We start from the raw sequence: 24,882 nt of genomic DNA on the forward strand, positions 1-24,882 counted from the left end.
TCTTGTCCGAAGATAAGACAAGGTTTTTTTCCCCCTAAATGCAGTTAGAAAACATGTTTTTGTAACAACAGACATCCTAAACCGAGAGAAGGATTTCAGAATTTGGAAGTTTCTGTAATGAGGCCTCAGGTGGGCAAAGTTGTCAAACTGATCCAAAATCTAGAACTGCATTGTTTCCAACCGCTCAGTTTTCCCAAAAACATTCTTTGTTTTGGAAGCAAAATAATGAATGAATAGGCTATAATAAGTCAAAGTGGTACACTTTCTTATCTTACAGTGGGGCTGTACCGAATAGTTCAAAACTTCATTTCCAGTGGCATTATCAGAGTGAGCCACTATAGTAAACGAGTTCTTGGGGTCTTTGAGCGAGGGTAACATGGAACAAGCGGTTGACAGACAGACGGACAACAATAATGCTGACAGGTTTGACGAACTGTTGTGGCGAAGGCGAAGCTCAGTCAATCTATGGTACAATTTGTTAGGTTTTTAAGAACAAAGGATGAGAGAGCCTGCAGGCCGCAGGTACTCTTCTGCTGCGAGCTTCTTACTGCGCACGCGCATCAGAAGAATGAGCTGGACCCGGTTCAAATTAAAAACAATATTTAATGTACTACACAAAGTTCACTTACAAACTGAATTAACTATCAATAGTAATGTTCTCGAGAGCAGAGACCACATACACGCATCTCCTCACAGTCCGGCGCGGCCAGTTAGCTGAAAATGAGAGCTGCAGTGATCTAAACTCCCTAAAACTCCCTAAAACATTGTCTTTTGTATCCCCTGAGAGTCGGAAAGTGTCCGATACTGTCATAAAACGTGTGAATGACCCTCCGTGGCGATTAGTGATTGGCTTCATTTGAATTCTGTCCCCTCCCATTATCGATCCCTAAGCAAAACATCTTGGCTCCTCGCAAAACATCTTGGACTCCTCCTCTCTGTCCTGCTGGTCAGCTTGACATTTGACCGTCCCACTGGCCCCATCCTCCATCGATGAGGTCGCCTCCATTTGCTGCTGCATGTCTGACACCTCACTCAGAATCCCTATCTGACCCTCAAGACTATTCTTAGTGTTTTAATACCTACAGTGACTATACTTCTATGATTTAATACATTCAATGAGTTAATATACTGTAACATATAATATCCTCTATAAGTAAGAATATTGTAAACCTATAATGCATTCCATATGGAAACATATTGTGACTAACATATTTATTATTGTAACACTTCTACTCACCACTAGGGGTGTTATTAAATCCTACTAATAATGCGTTTAATACTGAAATTCTCCACAATTCCAAACTTCACCTGTGGTCATGCGCTTATGGTAATGATGCAAATAATGCCATTGTGGATGCAAGCGGCTGAAAGGTGTTTCTTTGGCAGAGTGGCTAGGCCACAGAGACCCTGAGAGATAGGGTGAGGAGCTCGGATATCTGGATGGAACTTGGTGTTCCTTTTGCATCAAATGAAGCCATTTGAGAAGCGAGCCCCTAGACGTTCTTCTTTTTTGTCAGATTCATTCATTGCTGTCAGGATGAAAGGAAAATTTCAACAAATGTGACCAGAATGTTTTTGAAGCAGGTTACCAACCCTACCTTTTAAGATAATGAATAACTGTTATTCTGTGGCACTTATCTACAAAGATACATACAGTGTCCACTGAGAACCTTTTTGAGTGCTGACCTCCCTTTCTTATTATCTGCTGACTGAATGTCTCGTACCAGAAACTTTAGATCGTTACTTTTCCACATAAGTAAAGAAGACTACTGCTTGCCTATGTTTGGTGATGCAAAAAAAGACGCTTTACTCTTTAGTTTTAATGGACAGATGGAAAACGCAAATCAAGTGGTGTCACAGTAGAAGTCCTTATCACCTGCACTGCCAAACAAGATGTGTCATTGTCAACTAATCAGGATAGGACACAACACTTTGTTTTTCGTTAACATTTGTTGTGTTGGAAAGTAACACCAGTGTCTCATTCGGTGCTGTGTGCAAAAATGACACTCGCGTCGTGTAGCGCACCCTCAGGATAGCTCGCAGTGCGTCCCCTCCAGGCAGCGGTATCCTGCTTCATATGACATTGTGATAAAACACGTCAGTTTGCATAAATACCAGCAACAAGCAGCTGTTTGACAGTTTTTTTCTGCTAATACACACGGATAATTCCCTATGCAAACACATAAACACATCCGCAGGCCGACGCACTGAATTATCACGAGACTTATATAGGTCATTTAAATGTGCTCAGCTCGCAGTGGCAGCGAGGCATGCAGAGCGGGGGGGGGGATTTCTCCTCTGTCGCCGTGTGTTATGGCAAGCGAAGTCGACAGGCTCCCTGCCAAGAAGGCCGGCACGCGAGGGCCTCTGGGTCCCTCCACGATTCATGAGAGTTCATTCATCTTGAGCTGGAGGAGGGGATTGTGTGTGTGTGTGTGTGTGTGTGTGTGTGTGTGTGTGTGTGTGTGTTCGTCAACACCTTTGAGTTTTTAAGCAATTTTGAGTGAGGACACTTTGCAAAATGAGGTCAAATGAAGTCAGCTTGAACTCCTACAAAGGGTCAGTTAAAGACCGGGGCTCTGGTTTTGGGTCATTTACTTTCAAGGTAAGGGTTAGTTGTCAGGTTAGTTTAGGATTATGACTTGGGTTGAGGGTTAAAAAAAGGATTAGGTTTAGGTTAAATGTTGAAGCTAACCATGTAGTGATGAGGGTTCAAGTTGGGATCAAGGATCGAGAAGAGGAGGATGAGTGTAAACGGTAGAGTTGTAGTGTGTGTGGCATATTGGGGTATTGTCTAAATGGGTGCCAACGCCATTGGGCCAGAGTAACGGGAGTGATTCCACTTCTTATGCAGTGCCACTTTTCATGTAATACCACCTGTATAGTGGCACGGAAGTAACCACCAGTTCTGGCAGGGCCTTAAACCTGCATTCTCTCTAGTGTCCATCAGGGGGCGACTCCTCTGGTTGTATAGAAGTCTATGAGAAAATGACTCTACTTCTCTCTTGATTTATTCCCTCAGTAAACATTGTAAACATGAGTTTATGGTCTCAATCTCTAGTTTCAAGTATTCTTCAATACAGCATGATGTTCATATACTAACTTCTCTCTCGGCCTATGTGTGCTTCTCTGTCTGTATATATCCATGTACAGGCAATGTGTTTATGTTTCTGTCGAGTCATGAATTACCACCACTGGTTTACATCCATTTAATCTCTCTGAATCATCCTGGATTTATGTACTTAGCATGTTTTGCCCCAGTAGACTAATAGATTAATCAGGGATCAAGCTGATACTTATCAAAAGTGGTGTCATTAATTCTGTGCCGATGCTCTGGAAGTGTAACCTCCACGTAGTAGGCCGCAGGAGGCTTCAGTGAATTTACAGAACCAGAAAAAATTCAACAAATTGACCATTTTTCTGAGCTTTCCTACTGCGAAGACAGGCATCAGCCAATCATGTTGTGCGGAATATTCAAAAACGTTTGCTACAGTACTTTATTAGGATTATAAAACAATAACACCGAGGCTCTGCGGTCCCGAACCAAGCCGGCAAACCATGGCTTATGCATACACGCACAGTGTCACACAAAACATCCGAGGCGCTACCTTTTTGCTTGACAAACGCACGAGTCAGCATTTATATTGCCAGCCAAGTTATTGTTGAGTCACGCAACAGTCAGCGAGGAAGTGGAGCAGAGAGTGCCCAAACAGGGAGCAGAGCGTCTGAGGGGGGAGAGCTGCTGCTGGAGAAAAATCAGTAGTCACAGCTCCAAGAGAAACGTCAAGTGGTGATGTGTGTGTGTGTGTGTGTGTCACGAGAGAGATCGTGAATGGCAAGTGTGAAGGTATTTGAGATGCATGAATTTACTGTGACACACTTACAGTAAGATTAACAGAAAAGTCCTTTCCAACACATTCTGCAACAATGACCATCTTTTTTTAAAGACGTTGAGTTAACAAAGAGAAAAATTCAACCCAAGTGCAAAGTCCTCCTAATAGCGTCTTACTGCAGAACTCCAGGCTCCATCACCAGGACCTATGGTAGAAAAATATCCCATGTGTGTTAAACTAGACAATCAAACGTTTATCGCGCTTCCTTATCAATAGATAGTGTTTAAATGCAACTGTATTGTATTGCACAGCATATTGTTTCATCACGCTTATTGGTAATTAATAAAGAAGACTACTGAGCATATATTTAATGCAATGTATCGCGTCCATTACATAACCCACATCAATAACACTAAGGTAAACAATAGAACCTTCATATTTCGATGTGACTGCAACTTGTAAACTTGCAAAGTTGTGTAATGTAACGTTAAGCAGCAAATAACTTGTACTAACCTTTTGACTTTGTTAAGGTTCGCAAACATAAGCTAGCTATGCTAATATTGTTAGCAAACTAACGTTAGCACGACAACAGGAGAAAAACGCAAAAAGCTCATTGTAATCATTTAAGCCAACGTTTTGCATTTACATTTTGTATTTATTATATATATATATATATTTTTTTTTTTTTTTTTACTGATTAATGGTAATTTATTTGCTCACATTGCACAGATAAGTAGTGTTTTGATGTTGGATGTTACAGTGATCAGACCCGTCATAACAAAAGTAAACCTTTTTTCCCCATTTTTTAGATGGTTGTGTGTTCTTTGTACTATGACTAATAGGTTTTAAACAGCAGACCCCAGAAAAAAAGTTCCTTGACCCCAGAGGCTGATCATTGTCCGAACAATAGCCAGTGGGTTCCAAGAATTTTCTAGGACAGTTTTTCTATCGCAATATAGTTAATCATAACCCCTGTATCATGATACGTATCGGATTGCCAGATTCTTTCAAGTACCGAATGCAGTCTTCCCTGGTGTCCATGTTCTATATTTCTTCACGTATCCTTAACTGGTATGAGCACCAGATAAATAACAGCAAGTGTCGACAGGTCCAGTATTTGTTTATCTGCACTGAACTTCCCGGTTACACAACAAAAACACTTGTGAGTCCATGTGAGCTCTGTCTACAGGCCCTGGTTTTCCTTAGAAGACCATGGTGTGTGCTTGAATTAACCAAATATGAAATCTAACAACAACAAAAAGAAACATGCTAATGATACTAATTCTAATAAGTTTCAAATTTGATTGATTCTCCACTGTGATCGACCCAACTTGACGTGTTTGGTGTAATCACAAACACTTTTGGAAATCAGACCGGCATTGGCTAAACAGCTGTCTGTCTTCAAGATTAATGACTCTGTCTATTTCCTACTTCCAACGACACAGCAGGTGTGTGTCCACATACTAAAGTAAGAGACTGCCTCAGCTGATCCAGGGGGATCAAAGACTAATGACATGCTGTCTGTTGCATGACAGTGTGTGGAAAGCTGAGGTGTTGGTTAAGAGGGGGATCTGTTGCACTGAGTGGATTCTTTGAGCTCCTCGAGTGCTACTGGCCTCATGACTAAGTTGGACACCCTGAAGAGGATCGACTTGCTCTTCTGCACAGAATTCTCCTGTGTAGGACTCGTTTCTCTTTGACGCCGGATCCTGTTATCGTCAATCAAACAGAGGAACGCCTGAAGCATACTTTGCTACTTGACCAGTCCATGGTTTTGTGGGCTGCCATTTTTTAAAGTTTGGGTTGAGTGAATAAAAAAAATTGCAGCTGCTATTGGCTGTAGCTTGGCTATTGAAAAATGTCAGGTTTGTGTAGGATGTCCCAACCACTTGGTGGTCTGCAGTGTTTTAACTCCACCTTCTAGTATCTGCTCAGCTGGCTTGAAACCTCTGAGGTGATACCAAAAAAAGTACCAGGTAGCCTCAATTGCCACAATTTTTGCTAACGTAGAGTCGAGCCGCTCCGTACGATGCGTGAGAGTCCACGGACATGCTAGCAGCTCTCTGAGGCTGTACTTAAGCACAGCAGTGCTTTGAACTAAACATGCTCATAATTGGCAGCAAAGCACAGCTGAGGCTGATGGGATGTCAATAGTTGAGCAGGCATTTGGTCAGAAAGCAAAGTTTAGAATGACCTCATTATGGCAGCAAATGAAAAAGATGTGTACAAGTGCGATAATATATACTGTATGTCAGTGGCGGGCCGTGTATTTTATACCTGGGCCTTCAGTGCTGTCCTACTACAGTTGAACCACCTCCCAATAACCTCAGCTACGGGTTATTTGTTTCGTGTAACAAAACGCATATTCGCGTAACAATGCAACATTTATCAAGTGAAATAAAATGTTACATGAAGCTCAACACCTATGAGGGCTACAAGTACACTAACTGCAGAGTGCAGATACATGAATACGCGCATGATGGGATGCTTCGTCATTAACGGACAATGCATATAGTCATATAAATCCTGCAAAACTGTGGCGCTAACAAATGCATTCCTCCACACACTAAAGAGCACGGGACTAAAGAGATGACACACTAGTTGCACAAGCTGAGACGGTGTAATTCCAGACACACTCATTCACACACCTTATAGAAGTTCAGTGTAATTGACAGAAAGAGAACAATGGTGTATTGTGTGGCGGATAGCATGAGGGCTCCATTAGTTAGAAATGAGGCAATTGTTTGCTGCTGCATCCTGTTAGTTAGCACAGCGTACAGCTACATTCTTCAATTAAGAGGAAATCCAGCAATCATCTGAGTCGTTTTTTTTATACTGAATAGTGGTTCAACAAATGATCACAAGCCTTTCTTCTTTCAACCTTAAAGAGCGGGTTTATTATTATAATGGGGGGGTTTTGTGAGTTTTTTTTAATCATTCTGTAATTTCCCAGTGTTCCTTATGTATTCAAATCCCAACATTTTGGTTGAAGTAGGTCTGTTTTAGTGTCAAATGCAATTTTCCCAAGCCCGTCTGAAAACCTTTCCCCACGTGACCCGACGTAGGTTTACGCATAGAGACGCTGCTACATATTTAGTATATATCCATCCTTATAGTCAATGTACCGGCAAGGAAACTAAGCAATTTTTTTGCTAAAGGCTGAGTGGGCGTTTCCATTTGAAAACCTTGGAAAAGAACCCAAATGTAGTCAACCTTTAAGCTTGCGTTCGCTAACTTTTCTTTCTCTGCTCAGGGGTGGATATCTTGAAGCTGGTGGCGGCCCATGTGGGCACCCAATGGATAGACATCTATCAGTTGCTGGCCAATGCCACAGAGAGGGAGGTGGCCGCCTTCTCAAACGGCTACTCGTCGGATCACGAACGGGCGTACGCCGCGCTGCAGCACTGGACCATCCGGGATGCCGACCCCAACCTGGCCAAGCTGATCAATGCCCTGCACAGACAGCGCCGCATCGACGTGGTGGAGAAGATCCGCTGTGTCATGGAGGACAACCCACAGGTAGGCCGGATGGATTTGTGGGCAAGACTGTTTAGAACCAGCTTGTATTCAGAAGTGTGGCAGGGGAATATCTTTGACCTCTCCCTGTGTACACATCTTTTCCCTCTTCAGCTCCGTCAACATCGCTGGCGCAAGCTGTAGTACACGCTGTTCTTTGCATCTCCCTCCAACTGAAATCTAATCTGTGAGGAGAGCTGCGTGTCCCGCTGGAACCAGTCCCTGTGGTTTAGCTGCATTCCTCACTTTAAAGCAACGGCTCACTTTGGGAGAATGATTTGATGTTGAATCAGTGATTACACTAAGTGTTGCAGCCGCTCTCTGCAAAAACTATAGAGTAATGGAAAATGCGTGTTGGGATGATTGAGATCGTGAGGGAGGAAGTGGTGTGACTTTGTCTGTTTGAGGACAGAATGGAACATTGGGACCCAATGGGACATTTGAAGCAGTTTTTTTCTGTTATTAGTCCGTTTATTGAGATATACTACATTTCTCGTGAACATGTGTACTGTTAGTTAGCCACACACACCATCCAAGACACTCTGGGCACTAAACAGCAGACGGGGGTCGGCGACTACCCTCTGATGTGTTATCAGTAGCGGCCCCTCTACTGATACTGACCGTTAAGAGTAGTGAGTGAGGAGTCAGCAAGCAGGCAATAACAAAGCTGTTTTGAGAAAGTGTGAGTCACCGCAACCACGAGAGGTCCGAGAGTATGCAGCCATAACTGGCTGACCAAAATATTATACAGCTTGCTGCAGCAGAATGCGAGATTAGCCATGGACAGACACATAGTTGCACACATTCACTCACGGACGCACACACACACACGCATATGCAACTGATCGCATGATCCTCTTGCGGAGATAATTACATAATTTCCACATGTAAACAGTTTGGTTTCATTTTGAATGCATGGCTTTATATTTGACGGATGTCATTGGGGCTGGAAAGTGCTTTGAGAACTCCATTTTGGCCTACCGTCTACAATAAAAATATGAAGCAATTTAAACCAGCAATCTTCAATTTCTTTCCAGCAGCAAGGCAACGGAGATAGCGCACATAAGTCCTCTCCACGCTTCGTGTCCGTAAGTCAGTTTATGCAGAAGTTAATGTCGAAGTTAGTACCTCACAGTTCTTTGCAAATAGCACACATAAAACTGTCCGCAGCTCTGACCACCGGCACCCACCCGCATGCCCAGTGTACGTGAATAGTCACGTGATATTCGATTTCAGGCGTTTGAGTCTGGACGGAGATCATTTAGAACAGAGGTCCCCAACCTTTTTTGCACCACGGTTTCATGTAAGACAATATTTTCACGGACCGGCCTTCAAGGTGTGGCGGAAAAACACGATGAAATAAAATGATACGATCGGCATGAAAACAAATATAAAATGCATTAATAAATACAACTCACAATAACGCTGAATCAGTGGGAGCCCTGAGCTTGTTTCTCTGCAACGAGACGGTCCCATCTGGGGGTAATGGGAGACAATGACACCCGAAGTCTGTTCCTGATGTCCAGTCGACTTCCTTTTGTTTTGATTGCCGTCACTGCAGAACATCCCGCTTCACAGAGAGGATGTGTGAAATGGAAGCAGGGCTTTCAGTGCTTTAGTGGTGATCTCAGGATACTCAGCCTTGATTTTAATCCAAACACCAGCAGAGTTGTTGTCTCAAACATACTTTTAAGGCCACCGTCATTTACAATCTCCAGCAGCTGATCCTCTGTCGCCACATATTCTGCAGAGCGGGCTTGGCGCGTCAGAATGACTCCTCATATTTAATCAGACTCCTGATATTGATATTGTCTGTTAAATGAAGCTTTCATTGTCTTGGAAGTTGTAGGCTCTTCTTCTGTCTCCTTAGTGGCCCTTGTCCTCTTTGCAAAGACGCTCTCCAAAAGTTATTTACTAATTTTCGCTAGTTTGCGGGCTTAGTTTTTGAGGTAACGTTCCACGTGACCGAGACAAGCGTTTTGACATGTGTCAAGAGGCACAGGCGGATGAAATTGCGAGAGAATCCGGTCATTTTTCAAAATAAAACTTCTTTCAGAATCTGATAATCAATAAAACGGAAATAATATATGTATTCTTTCTGTGCGGCCCGGTACCAAATGATCCACGGCCCGGTACCGGTCCGCGGCCCGGTTGGGGACCACTGATTGAGAAAACGATGCTGAAATCATGTGGACGGAGATCGTTTAACAAAAACGTATTATTGTGGATGTAGACTCAGGGAGCCGCAACAGAGGGACTGAAGAGCCGCATGCGGCTCCCGAGCCGCAGGTTGCCGACCCCTGCTTTGGTTGATCAGTGATAGTGGTTGAACACACAAACCACGAACGTTTAGACTTGGTTCCTCTATTAGTTGCCTCTACAGGGGACAAGCTAGTTTCACAAACATAAATCTCATACTTTTCTTCCTCTGAAACCTGCGCACATGTGTTGACATGATGCAGCCTGGTGCATGTGTGTAGCAGGATGACTGCTGTTGATTACACAACTCACATGTCCAACCTCAGTCATGGGCCTTCTGGTATCAGCCTCGCACTGTAATCTCCTCAGAACACAAACACACACAAACAAAAAGCCACAAACAAAGGGGTTACACCGAATCCTTCATCACCATTTACTTACTTCTTACTCTCTGTTAACTTTCCAGTGATTCATATCTTGGTGCCCTTGACTGCACTGTCCACGGTCAGCGATGCACAGTCACAGCCTTGTTTTGAAAAAGCTCCGGCTGTCTCAGTGTCTCAGCTCTTTAGTCATCCGTTGTAATTTGTCCTTTCATCGCAGCTTAATAATGAGCAGATCATCTCCGGCGATATTTGTCTCTCTTTGGATAAGATAGCAGATAATGAAAATGTTTGGCGAGGGGGAGGCATGGTGATTACGGAGAATTCAGTATGTTGAAAAGGGCCCTGTTGGAACAATATTCATACTTAATTAACTTGATTTAAGAAGGACAGAAACACAGTATGGCCAATAGTATGTGGACACCCCATGTGTCTCACACAAGACGGTGTGTCTTGTGCAGTTTGGGGCTGTTTTTAATGGTTTGTGTTTGTCACAATGCCCACATGCACCAAGCCAACTCCATTAAGAAAAGGATTTTCCCAGTTTGGCGTTGAAGACCTTAAACTTTAACCACCATCCAACACATTTGGAATGAGCTAGAACACTGACTGAGAGCCGGGGCTCATCACCCAACATCGGCTTCCAAAATCTGATTTGAAAAGCCTTCCCAGAAGAGCGAGGGCTGTTATAGCATCAAATTACTGCCCATGGTTTTGTAATGACCCGTTGAACTATTACAGTACACGTGGACGTAATGTTCAGGTGACCACCTACCATGTAGTGTGTGTTCTTATTTTGTTGAAGAGAGATTTTCTGGTTATTTGCCTAATTTAACAGAAGGCAAACTGAAAATACCTAATAAATGACAAGTACTGATTGCACACCGAGGTTTTTTGGCATGACTGAATGAGGGTACTGATTCCCCAGATCAGCCAATCAGGAAGTAGTCTGTGAACCAGTTCCCAAACACAGACATATTTACTTAGAGAAACAAACCGTCACAAAGGGAGAGAACGAGCAAGACCTCATCGTTGGTGTTTGTTCATCCAAATATGAAACACACAGTAGCTAGAGAGAGAGACAAAGTTGGGTGTAAAGTCTTTCTAGTTACGTCTTTTCACAGTCTCATACATTCTTGACGTGCAAATGTATCTTTTCAAATTCAAAGGGGATTAAAAAATCATTTGTCTCGCACCATTTACTAGCGTACAATTCATTTTTCTGAAATGGTCCACAAGAAGGGGCGGGAATGTCCCTATTAGGAATATAGAAATGGCAGCAAGTACTCAGGGACTGCTACAACTGCTCTGACCGATCTGGACCTGGTACCTAATTCAGTCCTTGGTACCATCATTTCACAGAGTAGAAAAAAAAACATTCACTGTATCGATGGTATTCCCATTGGAACAACTGAGTGTCAGCTGGTTGATGGATGTTTCTATTGGTATCTCTGCTGCTGCAGACTGTAGAGCAATAAGTGAGTCTGCAAAGCAGTCAGATCAAAAATAAAACCTTGAGTATGTGCAGTCCCCACAATTATACTGACCTGTATCCAAAATGTTTACCCAGTACCAATAGCACTGCTATCTGGTGTAGTGTATGTGACAAGAAGACTCATTTTACACTTGGAAAGCAACCAAATGTATTCTGAATAGTTGACAGGAAGTTGACTAATCTTAGTCTCTGTATACAAATAATTTTAGATTATAGTCGACTTCTTGTCAAGTAACAACAATACACGCTTTATTCATGCCATAAATACATGTTTAATAGCTGCCTGCTTGCTTTTCTAGTGTGATCAGTGTGTACAAATAAGTGATTAAAGAGAAGCCATGCTGTTTCACTTCGATAAGTCTTCTGAGTGTGGCTAATGAATGCATCATGTTAGAGACCGCAGCAGACCGAGCTGTCCTGGGGGAGGAGTGAAAAACAATGAATCATCAAAGGGGAAACATGGCAATTGTTTTTCTTTGCTGTTCAGCCTTTTCGGTTAATATAAAGACATAAAGTCAAAATTGTTCGTGTAAGTCTTTCAAAATATCAGAAAAAGATTTAAAAGTGTGAAGAAATAATGGACCACCACAAGAACAGCTATAGAAATATCATATTTGCTGTTGAAGTGAATGAGTCAATGCTGCCTTCATGATCCATCTCACTACCATTATTTAAATTCATCAGCCAAGTCATTGGATTATTATGAGAATGTATAAAATGTATAGTCGTGATGTTTTTTGGTGTTTCTCGTCAAACCCGGAGTTTAGCACAGCCGGAAGTGGGGAGTGACCTGGCAGCAACCTCCAGGTCTGAAAAGACTTAAACATGCATTCGTTCTAATGTCCAGCAGAGGGCGACCCCCATTGGTTGCTAAAAATAAGTCTGATTGTATAGAAGTCTATGAGAAAATGACTCTACTTCTCACTTGATTTATTCCCTCAGTAAACATTGTAAACATGAGTTTATGGTCTCAATCTCTAGTTTCAAGTCTTCTTCAATACAGCATGATGTTCATTTAGTAAATGATGCTCCATTTAGAGTCAAATAGACCATAAAGCAGAGGATGCTTTAGGGCGGGGCTACAAAAACCAAGATGGCGATGATCAAAAACCAAGATGATGACAATAAAAAAACAAGATGGCGATGACCAAGTAAAGTGACACGAGAGGGTGGAGCTAGGAAGTGAGTTTGGTTTTCAATGAGTACATTATTCACAGGACACACGGATACACACAAGCAGAAAGTGATACGCCTCCTTCTCTTTCTACGCCTTTCTCTGAGAGGGGAATTCACAACAAACTACAACACACAGGAGTCATTATCCCTTCCTGCCACAATGATGCACAATCAAGTGGAATTTCTTCCATAATTGGGTGTTTATGACTCGGGTCCTATTAGACGGCTTTCAGTCCCTTCCATAAACAGCCCCATAGGCGGATGAAATGAAACCACATCCATTACTTTCTGGAGAAAAGGACAAAAAAAGGACAAAATTCCCAGAAACTGCATTGATTCTTTTAAAAGTAATTCAGAGGATTATCTGCACGTGTTTGTGAGTATGTTAGACATTTGAATATGCATTAATAAGAGGGCTTATCCATTTGAAGATGTACTTAAAATGTCATCGATGAATTAGTGGTAAAGGCTGAATGTACGGTGACATCATAGATTCTATCAAAGTGGGGTTGATGCTGTGTTGGGACAAGTTCCTGACTTAGCTACAAGCACATCTTAGTTAATAGCTCATCTGTTTAGAGTAATTACAGCTGAGTGAGATACTTTTTTTTGGATCTCATTAATCAACACATCTCTAATGTGTGTGTGTATGTGTGCGTGTGTGAATGTGTGTGTCTGTCCCCTGTGCCCTTCACTCTGCAGTACTCTGCCAACTCTAACAGTGAGGCTGGCTGGCTCAGTCTGTATATGTGTGTGTATGTATGTGTGTGTGTGTGTGTGTGTGCTTAAGTCCCTGTCCCCAGCAGGGCATTGTGTTGTGCTGACAGGAGCAGTCAGCAACTCAGGCTGATCTTTTTCTCTCTCACACACACACACACACATACACACACACCAGCCTGGGAGCTTTCTGGAACAGCGGTGCCGTTCTTCCTCGCAGTGACCCCTCAGCGCTCCAGCTCCGTTCTCGGTAGCTCGGCAAAGAGCCGCTGAAGGCTGCCAGCGTGAGGAAACCAGATTCCAATGCGGTGTGAGAGGCCCTCAGACAGAGTGGCAGATGTACGCAAAGTGCTCTACCAGAGGGGGGAGCGGGTCAGAGTTTGTCACTGGTGGTGTGATCTATTGTATGGCAATGACTGCATCGCACATGTATATGGGAAGGCATGTAAGTAGCAGGGCTTTAAGGACGCGTTTTAGGCTTTTTGCATGTCATTGCACACCACGTTGTTTCCGTGAATCTGCCGCAGTTGGGTTTTGGCAACAAACATGGGCAAAAACATCATGGTTGGGCTAAAAGTAAGCATGTAAAGTAAGATAAGCGAAAAACAATGTGGCATCACCAACTTCAAATTAACTCAGGAACACTTTGGGACCAGTCTCCTGGTTGAAAGTCCTGTTTGTTTTATCTAATAATTAGTCTTTTTCCCTTTGGCTCTGAGCATAGCATTCCCCCGCTCATGTGTTTACATTGCAGTCAGTACAGACTACGTGACATGTATGTCGCAGTTATTGCACGCTAAATGACTTACAAATTGTTGTGTTATTTGCACGCCAATTGGTGAGCGACACAAACCTTATTTGCAAAGCGTCAGAAAAACAACAAACCAAAAAGAAAACTTCTCTCTAGGATATCCGTATAACCCAGTACCAAGTAGTATCAAATCTCCTCTTGACATTTTGTATGCTTTTGCTGGCAGCGAATCACCACAATTGTCAATGACCGACTACCGCATAAGCTACAACCCATACAGCCGGGATAGACTGCCGGCACACGGCTCTGCAAACAGGGATTTATGAGTGGGCGGCTGGCAGCTACTGGCATCGTCATTTTTTTAAACAATACCCAGCCCTACTTCTACCTCAACCCTAATAGAGAGGACGTGTCAGCATTGAAAAGTGCTTTATTCATCTTTATTCCTTGATGTTTAACCACTCGGCAACCTCTGGTTTTGCCGATTGAAGTCAATGCGGAAGTGTCTTAAACCTTACATTCTCTCTACTAACCAGCAGGGGGCGACTCCTCTGGTTGTATAGAAGTCTATGAGAAAATGACTCTACTTCTCTCTTGATTTATTCCCTCAGTAAACATTGTAAACATGAGTTTATGGTCTCAATCTCTAGTTTCAAGTCTTCTTCAATACAGCATGATGTTCATTTAGTAAACTATGGTCCATTTAGAGTCAAACAGACCATAAAGCATGGGATGATTTAGGGCGGGGCTACTGTGATTGCAGGTTGCTGCCGCTACCAGAGCCGTATACAGCGTCTCTACTCCTCCGCACTCCAAACATGGGGACATCTGTTCATTGGTCACAAAAAAAACAACATGGCGACGGCCGTAAAAAAAAAAAACTTTTTAAAACGTATTTTTTCCCATAATCAACCAAATAAAGTAACCAAATAGGTACATTTTGAAAAAAATGTAAGTACATTTCACTACTTTTTGAGCCAAATCTGCAAAGAACTAGCAATAAATTTAGATCTGAGCCACAAAGTTGAATATCAGGTTGTATAATTTGGCCTGCTATTATGTTCCAGTTACATGTGCTGCCGTGTGAAAGCCTGCGTGTCTTTTGTCACGGTGTGGGTACGTGTCTGTGTATGTATGTATGCACGCCTTTGTCAGCTGGACACAGCTTGTTTGTTCCATCACAATCACGTAAGTTGTGTCACGCTGCAGCCCAGTGACCCAGACATTATGGAATAAAGAAATAAAAAGCACCAGAGAAAGAGAACTGGTGTTTCTGTGTCACGTCCCGCTGGAGCTAATTCATCAGGCCTGATGTTGAGCTGAGCAGAAATCCTCCACAGCATGAAGATGGATTTATCATCATGAGGAAAGAACGTTTATTTTTCTTTGTTGGTTCCGTTTTCCATTTCCAGTGTTTGCAGCCAATGAAATGACCTCTCTGCTGCTGCGACCGTTAGGCCAGACTGGGCTCACACTGAGGGAACCGAGACGTGCTCTCATGATCTCATCCGCAAACCAGTCGCTACTGGTTCAGACCACAGGTTCATTACCACACCAAAGAGAGAGAGAGAGAGCGGGGGGAGAGGAGGGGTTGCAACAATAGAGGAAGTAGAGAGAAAAAGAGAGGCTGACGAAGCGATAGGGAGGGAAACTGAAACAAAATGGGACAAAGGGAGAGAAAAAAGAGGGGGAGGAAAAGATGAGGGAGGAAGAATAATGATGGAGGAGGCATAGATGGATGAGAAAGAAAGAAACAGTGATTAAATTGAAGTGGTAAAGAAAGGTTTAACTACAAAGAAAGAGTTAGAAGAATAGATGAGTGCACAAATATGAAAGGATGTGGAGATAAACAGATAAAAATGTACTGAGAAATATTTAGTTTTTTTTTAATGAGATAAAGAACAAAAGATGACGAGTCTTTTTTTGAATGATGATTAAGTTCAGTCGCACTTGTTTTAACAAATGAATACAAAATTCAAAAAAGCATTCATGATGTTTGTAAATTGAATATATTTTTATTCCGTAATGCCATTACATTTGGTAAAGAGCGCATTATGACTTGTTTTGAATTCGAAACTCAAAGTCTGGGGACTTGGGGCCTGCCTCTGGACTTGCCTGTCTTATCTTGGGACATGACTGGGGACTTGCCCAGCTTAGCATTTCCATTTCTTAACTGTGGCCGACATTTTGGCAGGCAACACGTGTGCAACAAGTGTGTCTGCTTCAGGTGTCAGACACTGTTAGAATATCAAGTGACCTGGAGTGCTTTTGGAGACTCGCTCCCACATGTCCCACATGTTTTTACCCGACAAGGCATTTCTGGTCACCAAGACATGTGATGGTTCTCAGAGGACAGACTGTGGTTTGTTAGCAGTGGCCTGTGTGAGTATCAGCCGTTTCTTTCCATCTTCACACTCATTCAGGCGTCTTGCACTCATAGAAAGCTGTGTGACAGCAGTTCAAACATGGACGTGTGGATGCTGACTGCCCTCATGTGGTCCCTCCGGGTGTTGTTGCTAAGAGAAAAACATTTTTTTGCATTTCCTCATGTCTCATATTGTATTAATAATAAGGCTGTATTTAAATTATGTGATAAAAGAACACTGCAATCTGTAGCCACAATTTATGGGATATTTTATACAAATTTCTAGAAAATTTGTTTATACAAATGTCAATATGCCAGCGTGTTTTACTTTAAAGATCCCTATAGATTTGATAGATGTGTGACTGGGGTTAATCAGGGCCGATGATTGTATTACTAAGATTATAATTGTTTGTTATTGTAATAAGAGAGTTGAGAATGAGGGCGATGAAGAAATGAAGAGATACAGGACAAGGATGTGGAATTGTGCCCAGTGGGCAGCAAATACCAGCCTGTGTATCTGTGTGTGTGTGATTATTGGTTCGTCACACGCTCATGTTTATTTTCTCCTCTTGTCCTCACTCTCCACTCCTCCCATCTTTCTGTTTCTATCTACAGTTTGACATCAACCAGCTGATGACCTCAGTGAATGTAAGCCAAAGCCTCAGTCCCATCCACAGGCCGCTCGAGTCCCCCAGCAGCGTCGGCAGCGTCGGCAGCGTCGCCAGGGCCAGCGGCGGTAGCGTCGCCGGGGCCAGCGGCATGGGCGTGGAGCAGTCGCCGCTGGACCGCACCAAGGGCTTCTTCCCCGACGAATCAGAGCCCCTGCTCCGCTGTGACTCCACCTCCAGCAAAGATTCCGCCCTCAGCAGGAACGGCTCCTTCATTACCAAAGGTGAGAGAGTTATCCGTGAAACAGTGTCAGTGCCCAGAAACCAGGGCCACTCTTTTGGTATGACTGTACTGTTAGCATAGTTTAAAAAGTACACCTTTATCAACCATGACTGCAATTATAACTGAGATTGTAACATTCGTGAAGTGCCTTACATCTTACATGAAAATCGCCATCAGAGGAATAGAGCGTCTTGTTTGAGACGCATCAGGCTTTAAACTAACTCCAATTTACACCCTTCCGCCTCACTACTCGACGGTCAGATCAACTGACGTGGTGTAAAGAATGTGAATGTCCGAGCATCGAGGTTGGATGGGTCTAACAAACTGTGTCTCATTTGAAACCAAAAAGTTAACGTTGACTTATTTTACTGCACTTTTGTTACGTCACTTCCATACTTTACTAACGCCAGTTACGCAACGCACTTACTTATTTCAACCCGAACCACGATCTTTTCCTAAACCTAAACAAGTAGTTGTGTTGCGTAAGTAAACCTAAAAACGAAGTATCTACCGTTAGAAGTTTATCTTTTAAAAGACACTGTATTCATGCAACGAGTGGAAACTGTATGCTTTCTGGGAACACGGAAGTTTAATTTGAAAAGACACCACGACACGTCCAAAACTGATGCTAAAGGGGTATCTAGAGCGTCATAAATTGAAGCGTGAGGCCAAGCGTCGGTATTCGATGAGTTGTCAGTGGGATTGTGTTGCTAGCAGTAACCACAGATTCTTACCACTTTAAGAAAGTCTTTCTATGATAGAATACTATCTATCTGACTCCAGTTTTGCTGTGTGGTGAAAACATATTAATTTATGAATATGCAATATAGAAGCACACAACTTGAAACAGTGAAGATTGTGACACAGGGCCCTTCTTCATGAAAGGGCCCCTGGCGCTCAGGAGCAGCTTGCTTTGTTTGTTATCCCACAGTCGACACATAGATAGAATAGAAATGTTCCATGCTGAGGCAAGTCTGCGTTTTATGTCTGACGGAACCAAAAAGATGATAAAGGAAAAGTTTCATTGTGTCTCTGTTACATCTTCAATGAGTGAAGACTAATAGGGTTGCTTCTATTTTCACATCAACCTCTTGCTTAATGGAGCTGTAGCATTTCCATTTCTTAACTGTGGCCGACATTTTGGCAGTGTGCAACAAGTGTGTTTTTAAATGCTTCAGGTGTCAGACACTGTTAGCATATCAAGTGACCTGGAGTGCTTTTGGAGACTCGCTCCCACATGTCCCACATGTTTTTACCCGACAAGGCATTTCTGGTCGCCAAGACATATGATGGTTCTCAGAGGAGAGACTGTGGTTTGTTAGCAGTGGCCTGTGTGAGTATCAGCCGTTTCTTTCCATCTTCACACTCATTCAGGCGTCTTGCACTCATAGAAAGCTGTGTGACAGCAGTTCAAACATGGACGTGTGGATGCTGACTGCCCTCATGTGGTCCCTCCGGGTGTTGTTGCTAAAAGAAAACCATTTTTTTGCATTTCCTCATGCCTCATATTGTAATAGCAATAAGGCTGCATTTAAATTATGTGATAAAAGAACACTGCAATCTGTAGCCACAATTTATGGGATGTTTATACAAATGTCAATATGCCAGCGTGTTTTACTTTAAAGATCCTTATAGATTGATAGATGTGTGACTGGGGTTAATCAGGGCCGATGATTGTATTACTAAGATTATAATTGTTTGTTATTGACTTCTATTAGTTCTTGCCAACTGCTAACAGTCATGATGAACTTTGTACACATGTTCCTACTGTTTGCTAGCTGGCAATTATCCAGCTCGTCAGCAAGGTCACCAACGTAACAATAAGTTCACACAGACTATTCACAAGATGTATTTGTACCATCCACTCCTGGCTTGACTTGGGACCACACGGCTTCAACATAAGTGGATGGAGAAGCAAAGCTAACAAGCTACTATAGCATCCTCCTTCTTGGACTCTCCGTCAGTTCAGTCAAAGGTCAGCGATGTAACGGCAGCTTGCTATTGGCCAGACAGGCCAATCCACTGTTCAGATTGACTACATCTGAATTGATTTTTGTTTTTTTAAATGTTGGTGTGACCAGGCCTTCAAAGCTCAGATTTGTTACATATCATTAAACCTGCATTTTGGCCCACTTGGAGGAAAAATTTTTGGGCTATTTTTGGAAAACGTTTTGGGCTATTACGCGAGGACAGACAGACCCACACATGCACGCACACACGGCCGAAAACATGAGAGCTGTGAGAATGAACCAAAACAGTAAAACCAAAACAATGATCTCTAAGATGCTAAAATGCTTTGTAGAGCTGAGGTAGACAACAGAATTGAGCGTGGGTTTATCTCCACAAGTGAACCCCTGTCACGTAGTCTTATGATCCATTGTTAATATGAATATATTGATTAGATTAGCTTTAATCCCAATAACCGTTCACCCTCTCCGTTTCCCCTTCAGAGAAGAAAGACACCGTGCTCCGGCAGGTGCGTCTGGACCCGTGCGACCTGCAGCCCATCTTCGACGACATGCTGCACATCCTGAACCCGGAGGAGCTGCACGTCATCGAGGAGATCCCGGCTGCCGAGGACCGGCTGGACCAGCTGTTTGAGATCGCGGGGGTCAAGAGTCAGGAGGCCAGCCAGACACTGCTTGACTCGGTCTACAGCCACCTCCCTGACCTGTTATAGTGCAAGGAAGGAGGAAAAAAACAAGCTGAACAAGCTGAATCGGCACAGGAGTAAAACAAGGAGTGTCTCTGTGGGAGGGATGACTCAGATCTGATGGAGTCTGACATTTCACATTGTCACATAATTTGAGCTAGGTGTTGTAGATGAGGTGGTGATCTATTCCTCTCAATGACTCATTCAAATCTCTGCTGGTACTTTACTCCTCTTTACCCTCCTCTTCTGTTGTCTTGTGTGTACACACTATTCCTTCAAAACACCTCCATCCTCTACCAGGATACAGGGTCAACCCTCAATGTGATTAAAGTACACCGAGTGTCACACCAGGAAGTACTTGTGTACTATGTGTACAGCCTTGTTTAAGGTAGTGTTAAGAGAGCATTTTGACCAGAACAATTAGGCTCAAGGGCAGCCTAACTTAGTTTCTACATCTCAACTGGCCAATGCCTTCACCTTTAAAGGGTTTTACTGGTGTTTTTTGTCGGTCGTGCCAATCGTCCTGGCTTAACATGATTTCAGTGTTGAAACAAAAACAAAAAATTAATCTAATTTAACATGGTGGTTATTGCTATATGACTGCAATGAAGGAAACTACACACAGACAATGGTAAATAAGCTATAACTCTAAATGGCACTGGTAATATTCTTAGGGTTTTAAAGGGTTTAGGAATCTTGTAAACCACATTCACAGATATTTTGCCCAGGTATGATTTGGAGGAGCTGGTCCCTTTTCTCAGCCCCTCATTTTTTTTTTTTTTTGCCTGTACCTGGAGCAAAATCATCTGTGGGTCATTTTAGCTGGTAACCTACCAGACCAGCAGGGGGCAGTGTCAGATTAGAGGGCTGACCTGCTGCTCTGGAACCAAAACCATATTTAAAAAAAAATACTGGATTAAACATCAAAGTAATCCAATATTACATTAGTCTAGTAATATTCACCTCATCTAATATTATGATTTATGGCTTTGCCTTTGAACTTTATGTTTTTGGACAAAGGGGTCCAAAACTATCACTGAACTGAACAGGAAGGGAGCAGCGTTTACCGCCACTGCCTTTGCTGCTCTGGAACCAAAGCCATATATCTAAAAACGGTTTAGATACGTTGCTTTGGAAGCTCTGTCGCTGTTGGACTCAAGGACAGTAGAGAATAAATACTTCTACCAGAACGCACATCCAGATCTCTGCTAGCTAGCCCTGTTTGCCTCAACAAATGTAGCGTTGATAAAGTGTTCTTGATACATTTCGGAGCTTAATGTACGGCTGAGTATTTCAGTGCTTTTTTTTTCATGCGTGATATGTTGCAGATATGTATGGATATTAAAATCTAACAATGATGCACTAATTCTATTTTCTAGACTGAGGCTGACTGTATTTTTCCTTCATTTTCACAGTCTTTTATTCTGAAATGCAGATGACTAACATTTTATTTTGTTGTCATGTTTTCTACATTTAGTTTGATTACGTTATTGTAGCACCTCTTTGTTATCATTTTGACTTCATTGTATCTGGTGTTTTCGCTGGCATTCAGATGTATTCCCCCCCCCCCCCCCCCCCCCCTCGCTTGGCTTGATGATGATGACCTGGCCGGGATGTAAGTTATGCATTACTCCATACTTGAAGTCTACTTGTGTTACTTGATTGAAATGAGGTAGAAATAATGTGCTCTTTCTGTTCCTTCGAAGTTCCAAGTTCTTAAAATAATAATAAAAGTGAAAAGCACCACCAAAAAAACTCATCGCTGTTTGGAGAGGACTTTGCAGGCGCCATGAGAGCAGCAAATGATGGACTCTGTTTTCAGCAAACCAGTTACTATTGAAGCTCCCGTGGTGCTAGATGTGAACTCTCACCGGTTGGCCTGTTGCAGGGGGTCTTAACCCCGGACTGACTATTTCAAGTATTCCAGACAGAGCGAAGGAGAATGAAGGTTGTGTTGCTGTGGATTGTGAGATGTTGAAAATGATGATGGTGATGTTGGGGATGAGAATGTGTGAGCTTGCTCTCCATGACGCTGTGGAGACTCAAACTGCAGGGTGTGAGCTTTTTTTTTTCCTTTTATCTTCTAAGGAAGTCTGACAGCATGAAGATGAGGTGTGAAACGCACATGTGGCTCGAGTGGATGATTTCATTACTGTGTGTAACCAGTATGTTTACTACTATGTAACCTCTTAAATTCAACCAATTAAAGCTCAAAGCATTTGTCATAACTGTGTGTGTGGTTGTCACTCATTCAGATTGTTAACAGTACTATAAATGTAAAATGTAAGTTTAATGTAAAGTAATGTAAAGTGTCAGGTGTATTTAAATAAAGAATCAGAAGGGATGTGCAGGGGAGTGTACCGGAAGGAAATTTTCCTGGGGATGACAGCGTCAGTGGGGGTCCCGGGATTTGTTGATGAGCCCCACAGCAGATGGGAAAAAACTTCTCATGTGGCGTGAGGTCTTGGTCCTGATGGACCTCAGCCTCCTGCCAGATGGAAGGGGCTCAAACTGTTTATGTCCAGGGTGAGAGGGGTCGGCTACAATCTTTCTTGTTCGCTTCAGGGTCCTTGAAGCGAACAAGTCTTGGAGGGACGGCAGATTGCAGCCAATCACCCTCTCAGCAGAGCGAATGATGCGCTGCAGCGTACCAGACCATGATGGAGGAGCAGAGGATGGACTCAATGATGGCTGTGTAGAAGTGCGCCATCATTGTCTTTGGCAGGTTGAATTTCTTCAGCTGCCTCAGGAAGTACATCCTCTGCTGAGCCTTCTTGGTGATGGAGCTGATGTTAAGCTCCCACTTGAGGTCCTGGGTTATGATGGAGCCCAGGAAGCGGAAGGACTCCACAGCGTCAACGGGGGAGTCACACACAGTGATAGGGGCTGGTGGGGCTGCATTCTTCCTGAAATCCACAACCATCTCCACTGTCTTCAGAGCATTGAGCTCTAGGTTGTTCAGACCACACCAGGTCACCAGATGGTCAATCTCCCACCTGTAGGCGGACTCATCCCCACCAGAGATGAGTCCAATGAGGGTGGTGTCATCCGCGAACTTCAGGAGCTTGACGGACTGGTGACTGGAGGTGCAGCTGTTTGTGTACAGGGAGAAGAGCAGAGGGGACATGGATGAGCTTAATATGTGCGTCCACCACGAAAAAGGATTCTAACTGATTTTCAACTTGCATTCTTTTTGTCCATGTACACAAAACCAATACATTGTTGTTTCACGACCTGCCATGTCACTGGGCTGGTATTTCCTGCAGCAGAGGCGAGATAGGCATCAGTCCAGGAATTGGTACCTTATACTACCATAGACTGTATCTAAGAAGTGGACGTAGTCAAACATTGGTTGGTGGACTACAGTTTTGAAGCCTAGAGTTCGGCATTTTAGTCGTCGGCACTTTGGTTTCTGTTGCTGTGGTCATAAATGGGGCTAGCCTTTTTTATTTTTAAATGTCCACCCTTTTATACTGGATGTGCACTACCTGGTGGTTCCAAATATACACGGTGTTAAGCACGGACATTCCTAAGATGAAATGCATAGTTACAAAAAACAAAGACAAATTGGATGTGATGCACAGTAAACAATTTAAATACTGCCCAACAAACAAAAAGCACAGCAGCTAAATGAAATGCACTCATACATAATGTTCTACCTACATCTTTTTCTTTTTTACTTCTCTTGCTCATTCCTATAGTCTAAGAATAACTTTTTGATACGCACATCATATCAAATGTTTCCCATTCCTCTACACACCCAGTGACTCACTCTTTTTATTACACATGCACAACGTGAGGATTTATGGCAACCATCATAGATGGGTTTCGCAATTTATTATTATAACATGTTTTATTACATGTAAACTCAAAGTGCTTTTTTCTATCATTCCAATTTCTTATTGTTTTGTTAATTAATAACATGGTTTCTGTTATAATTCATGCTTTTCCAAAAATACCAATGTATACATTCCCCTGGAGGACTCCAGTCAAAAACGTCCACTTGCAGCCCATGCAGTAATGTTAATAGATGCAACTATTTATTAAGTTCATGTTTGCCTTGGGGGTAGGGGCAGTCATTTTGAAGAAGACGAACACAGATGCAGCAGACACTGTACCGCTTCAAAGCTGAACCCAAAAGCAGACAAGCAGGTAAGATGAAAACAAGTCTTTGATCGTGAGAAGCAGGCAGGGATTGTGAGTTGGTGGCTGGCTGGAGATACCGTGACAAACTAATGTTTCCTTGGCAAGTGTACACACAATTCATTTTGTGCAGAGAAGGTAACTGTCGAGACTGTTTACTGTAAACAGCTATAGCGTGGCAACACACTTTGACATCAATTTACATGCAGAACAGGTTTTACTAAATGATAGTATGTATTATTTTAATTATATATAGGCAAATATACTTCACATTGCCTTGTAGTTGGCAGTTAAACATTTACAACATGTGCTACCATTGTCGTGTGACATCAGACACGCAACAATGGAAGCGCACAGACAAGGTTTATGGATGAAACCTGAGCTCTGACATTGAGTGGCGTTTCATTGCAATTTCTCTCGCAGGTCGGAAATTTTTTAGTTCCCAGTTGTTGAGTATTGCTTGATGACAGGTGTGGGGGGGGGGGGGGCAGAGAGAGAGAGAGAGAGAGAGAGAGAGAGAGAGAGAGAGAGAGAGAGAGAGAGAGCATACTAAAAACGTAACAACTGTCACGGAGGTGGGACCGTGACAGACACAGATTCCCTGATGTGCTCTCTCTGGTTTAGTTTCACAAAACATGCATATTAACTGTAACTTTCCTAAAATAATAATTAAATGCTCTTTTTTTTCTTCAGATGACACACATTACATAACTGATAACTTTTATGCAATGCTAGTTGTTTCTTACTGTACAGCAGTTTA

At 42.8% G+C, this 24,882-nt stretch overlaps 1 protein-coding gene across 1 annotated transcript in view; it reads left to right on the plus strand.

The window, feature by feature from the left end:
• The window catches only part of tnfrsf21 (tumor necrosis factor receptor superfamily, member 21), a 28,248-nt gene extending 6,041 nt beyond the window's left edge, over positions 1 to 22,207 (plus strand). Inside the window, exons 2-4 of the mRNA XM_076083723.1 lie at positions 7,087 to 7,352; positions 17,051 to 17,327; positions 19,777 to 22,207. Of these exons, the coding sequence (XP_075939838.1) occupies positions 7,087 to 7,352; positions 17,051 to 17,327; positions 19,777 to 20,006 (773 nt within the window). The 3' untranslated portion in view covers positions 20,007 to 22,207. The remainder of the gene's footprint in view (positions 1 to 7,086; positions 7,353 to 17,050; positions 17,328 to 19,776) is intronic.
• Positions 22,208 to 24,882: the final 2,675 nt, after the last annotated feature.

This window comes from Anarhichas minor, unplaced genomic scaffold (genome assembly GCF_050575085.1).
Source record: "Anarhichas minor isolate MPS153535 unplaced genomic scaffold, ASM5057508v1 ptg000136l, whole genome shotgun sequence".
Taxonomy (NCBI): Eukaryota; Metazoa; Chordata; class Actinopteri; order Perciformes; family Anarhichadidae; genus Anarhichas; species Anarhichas minor.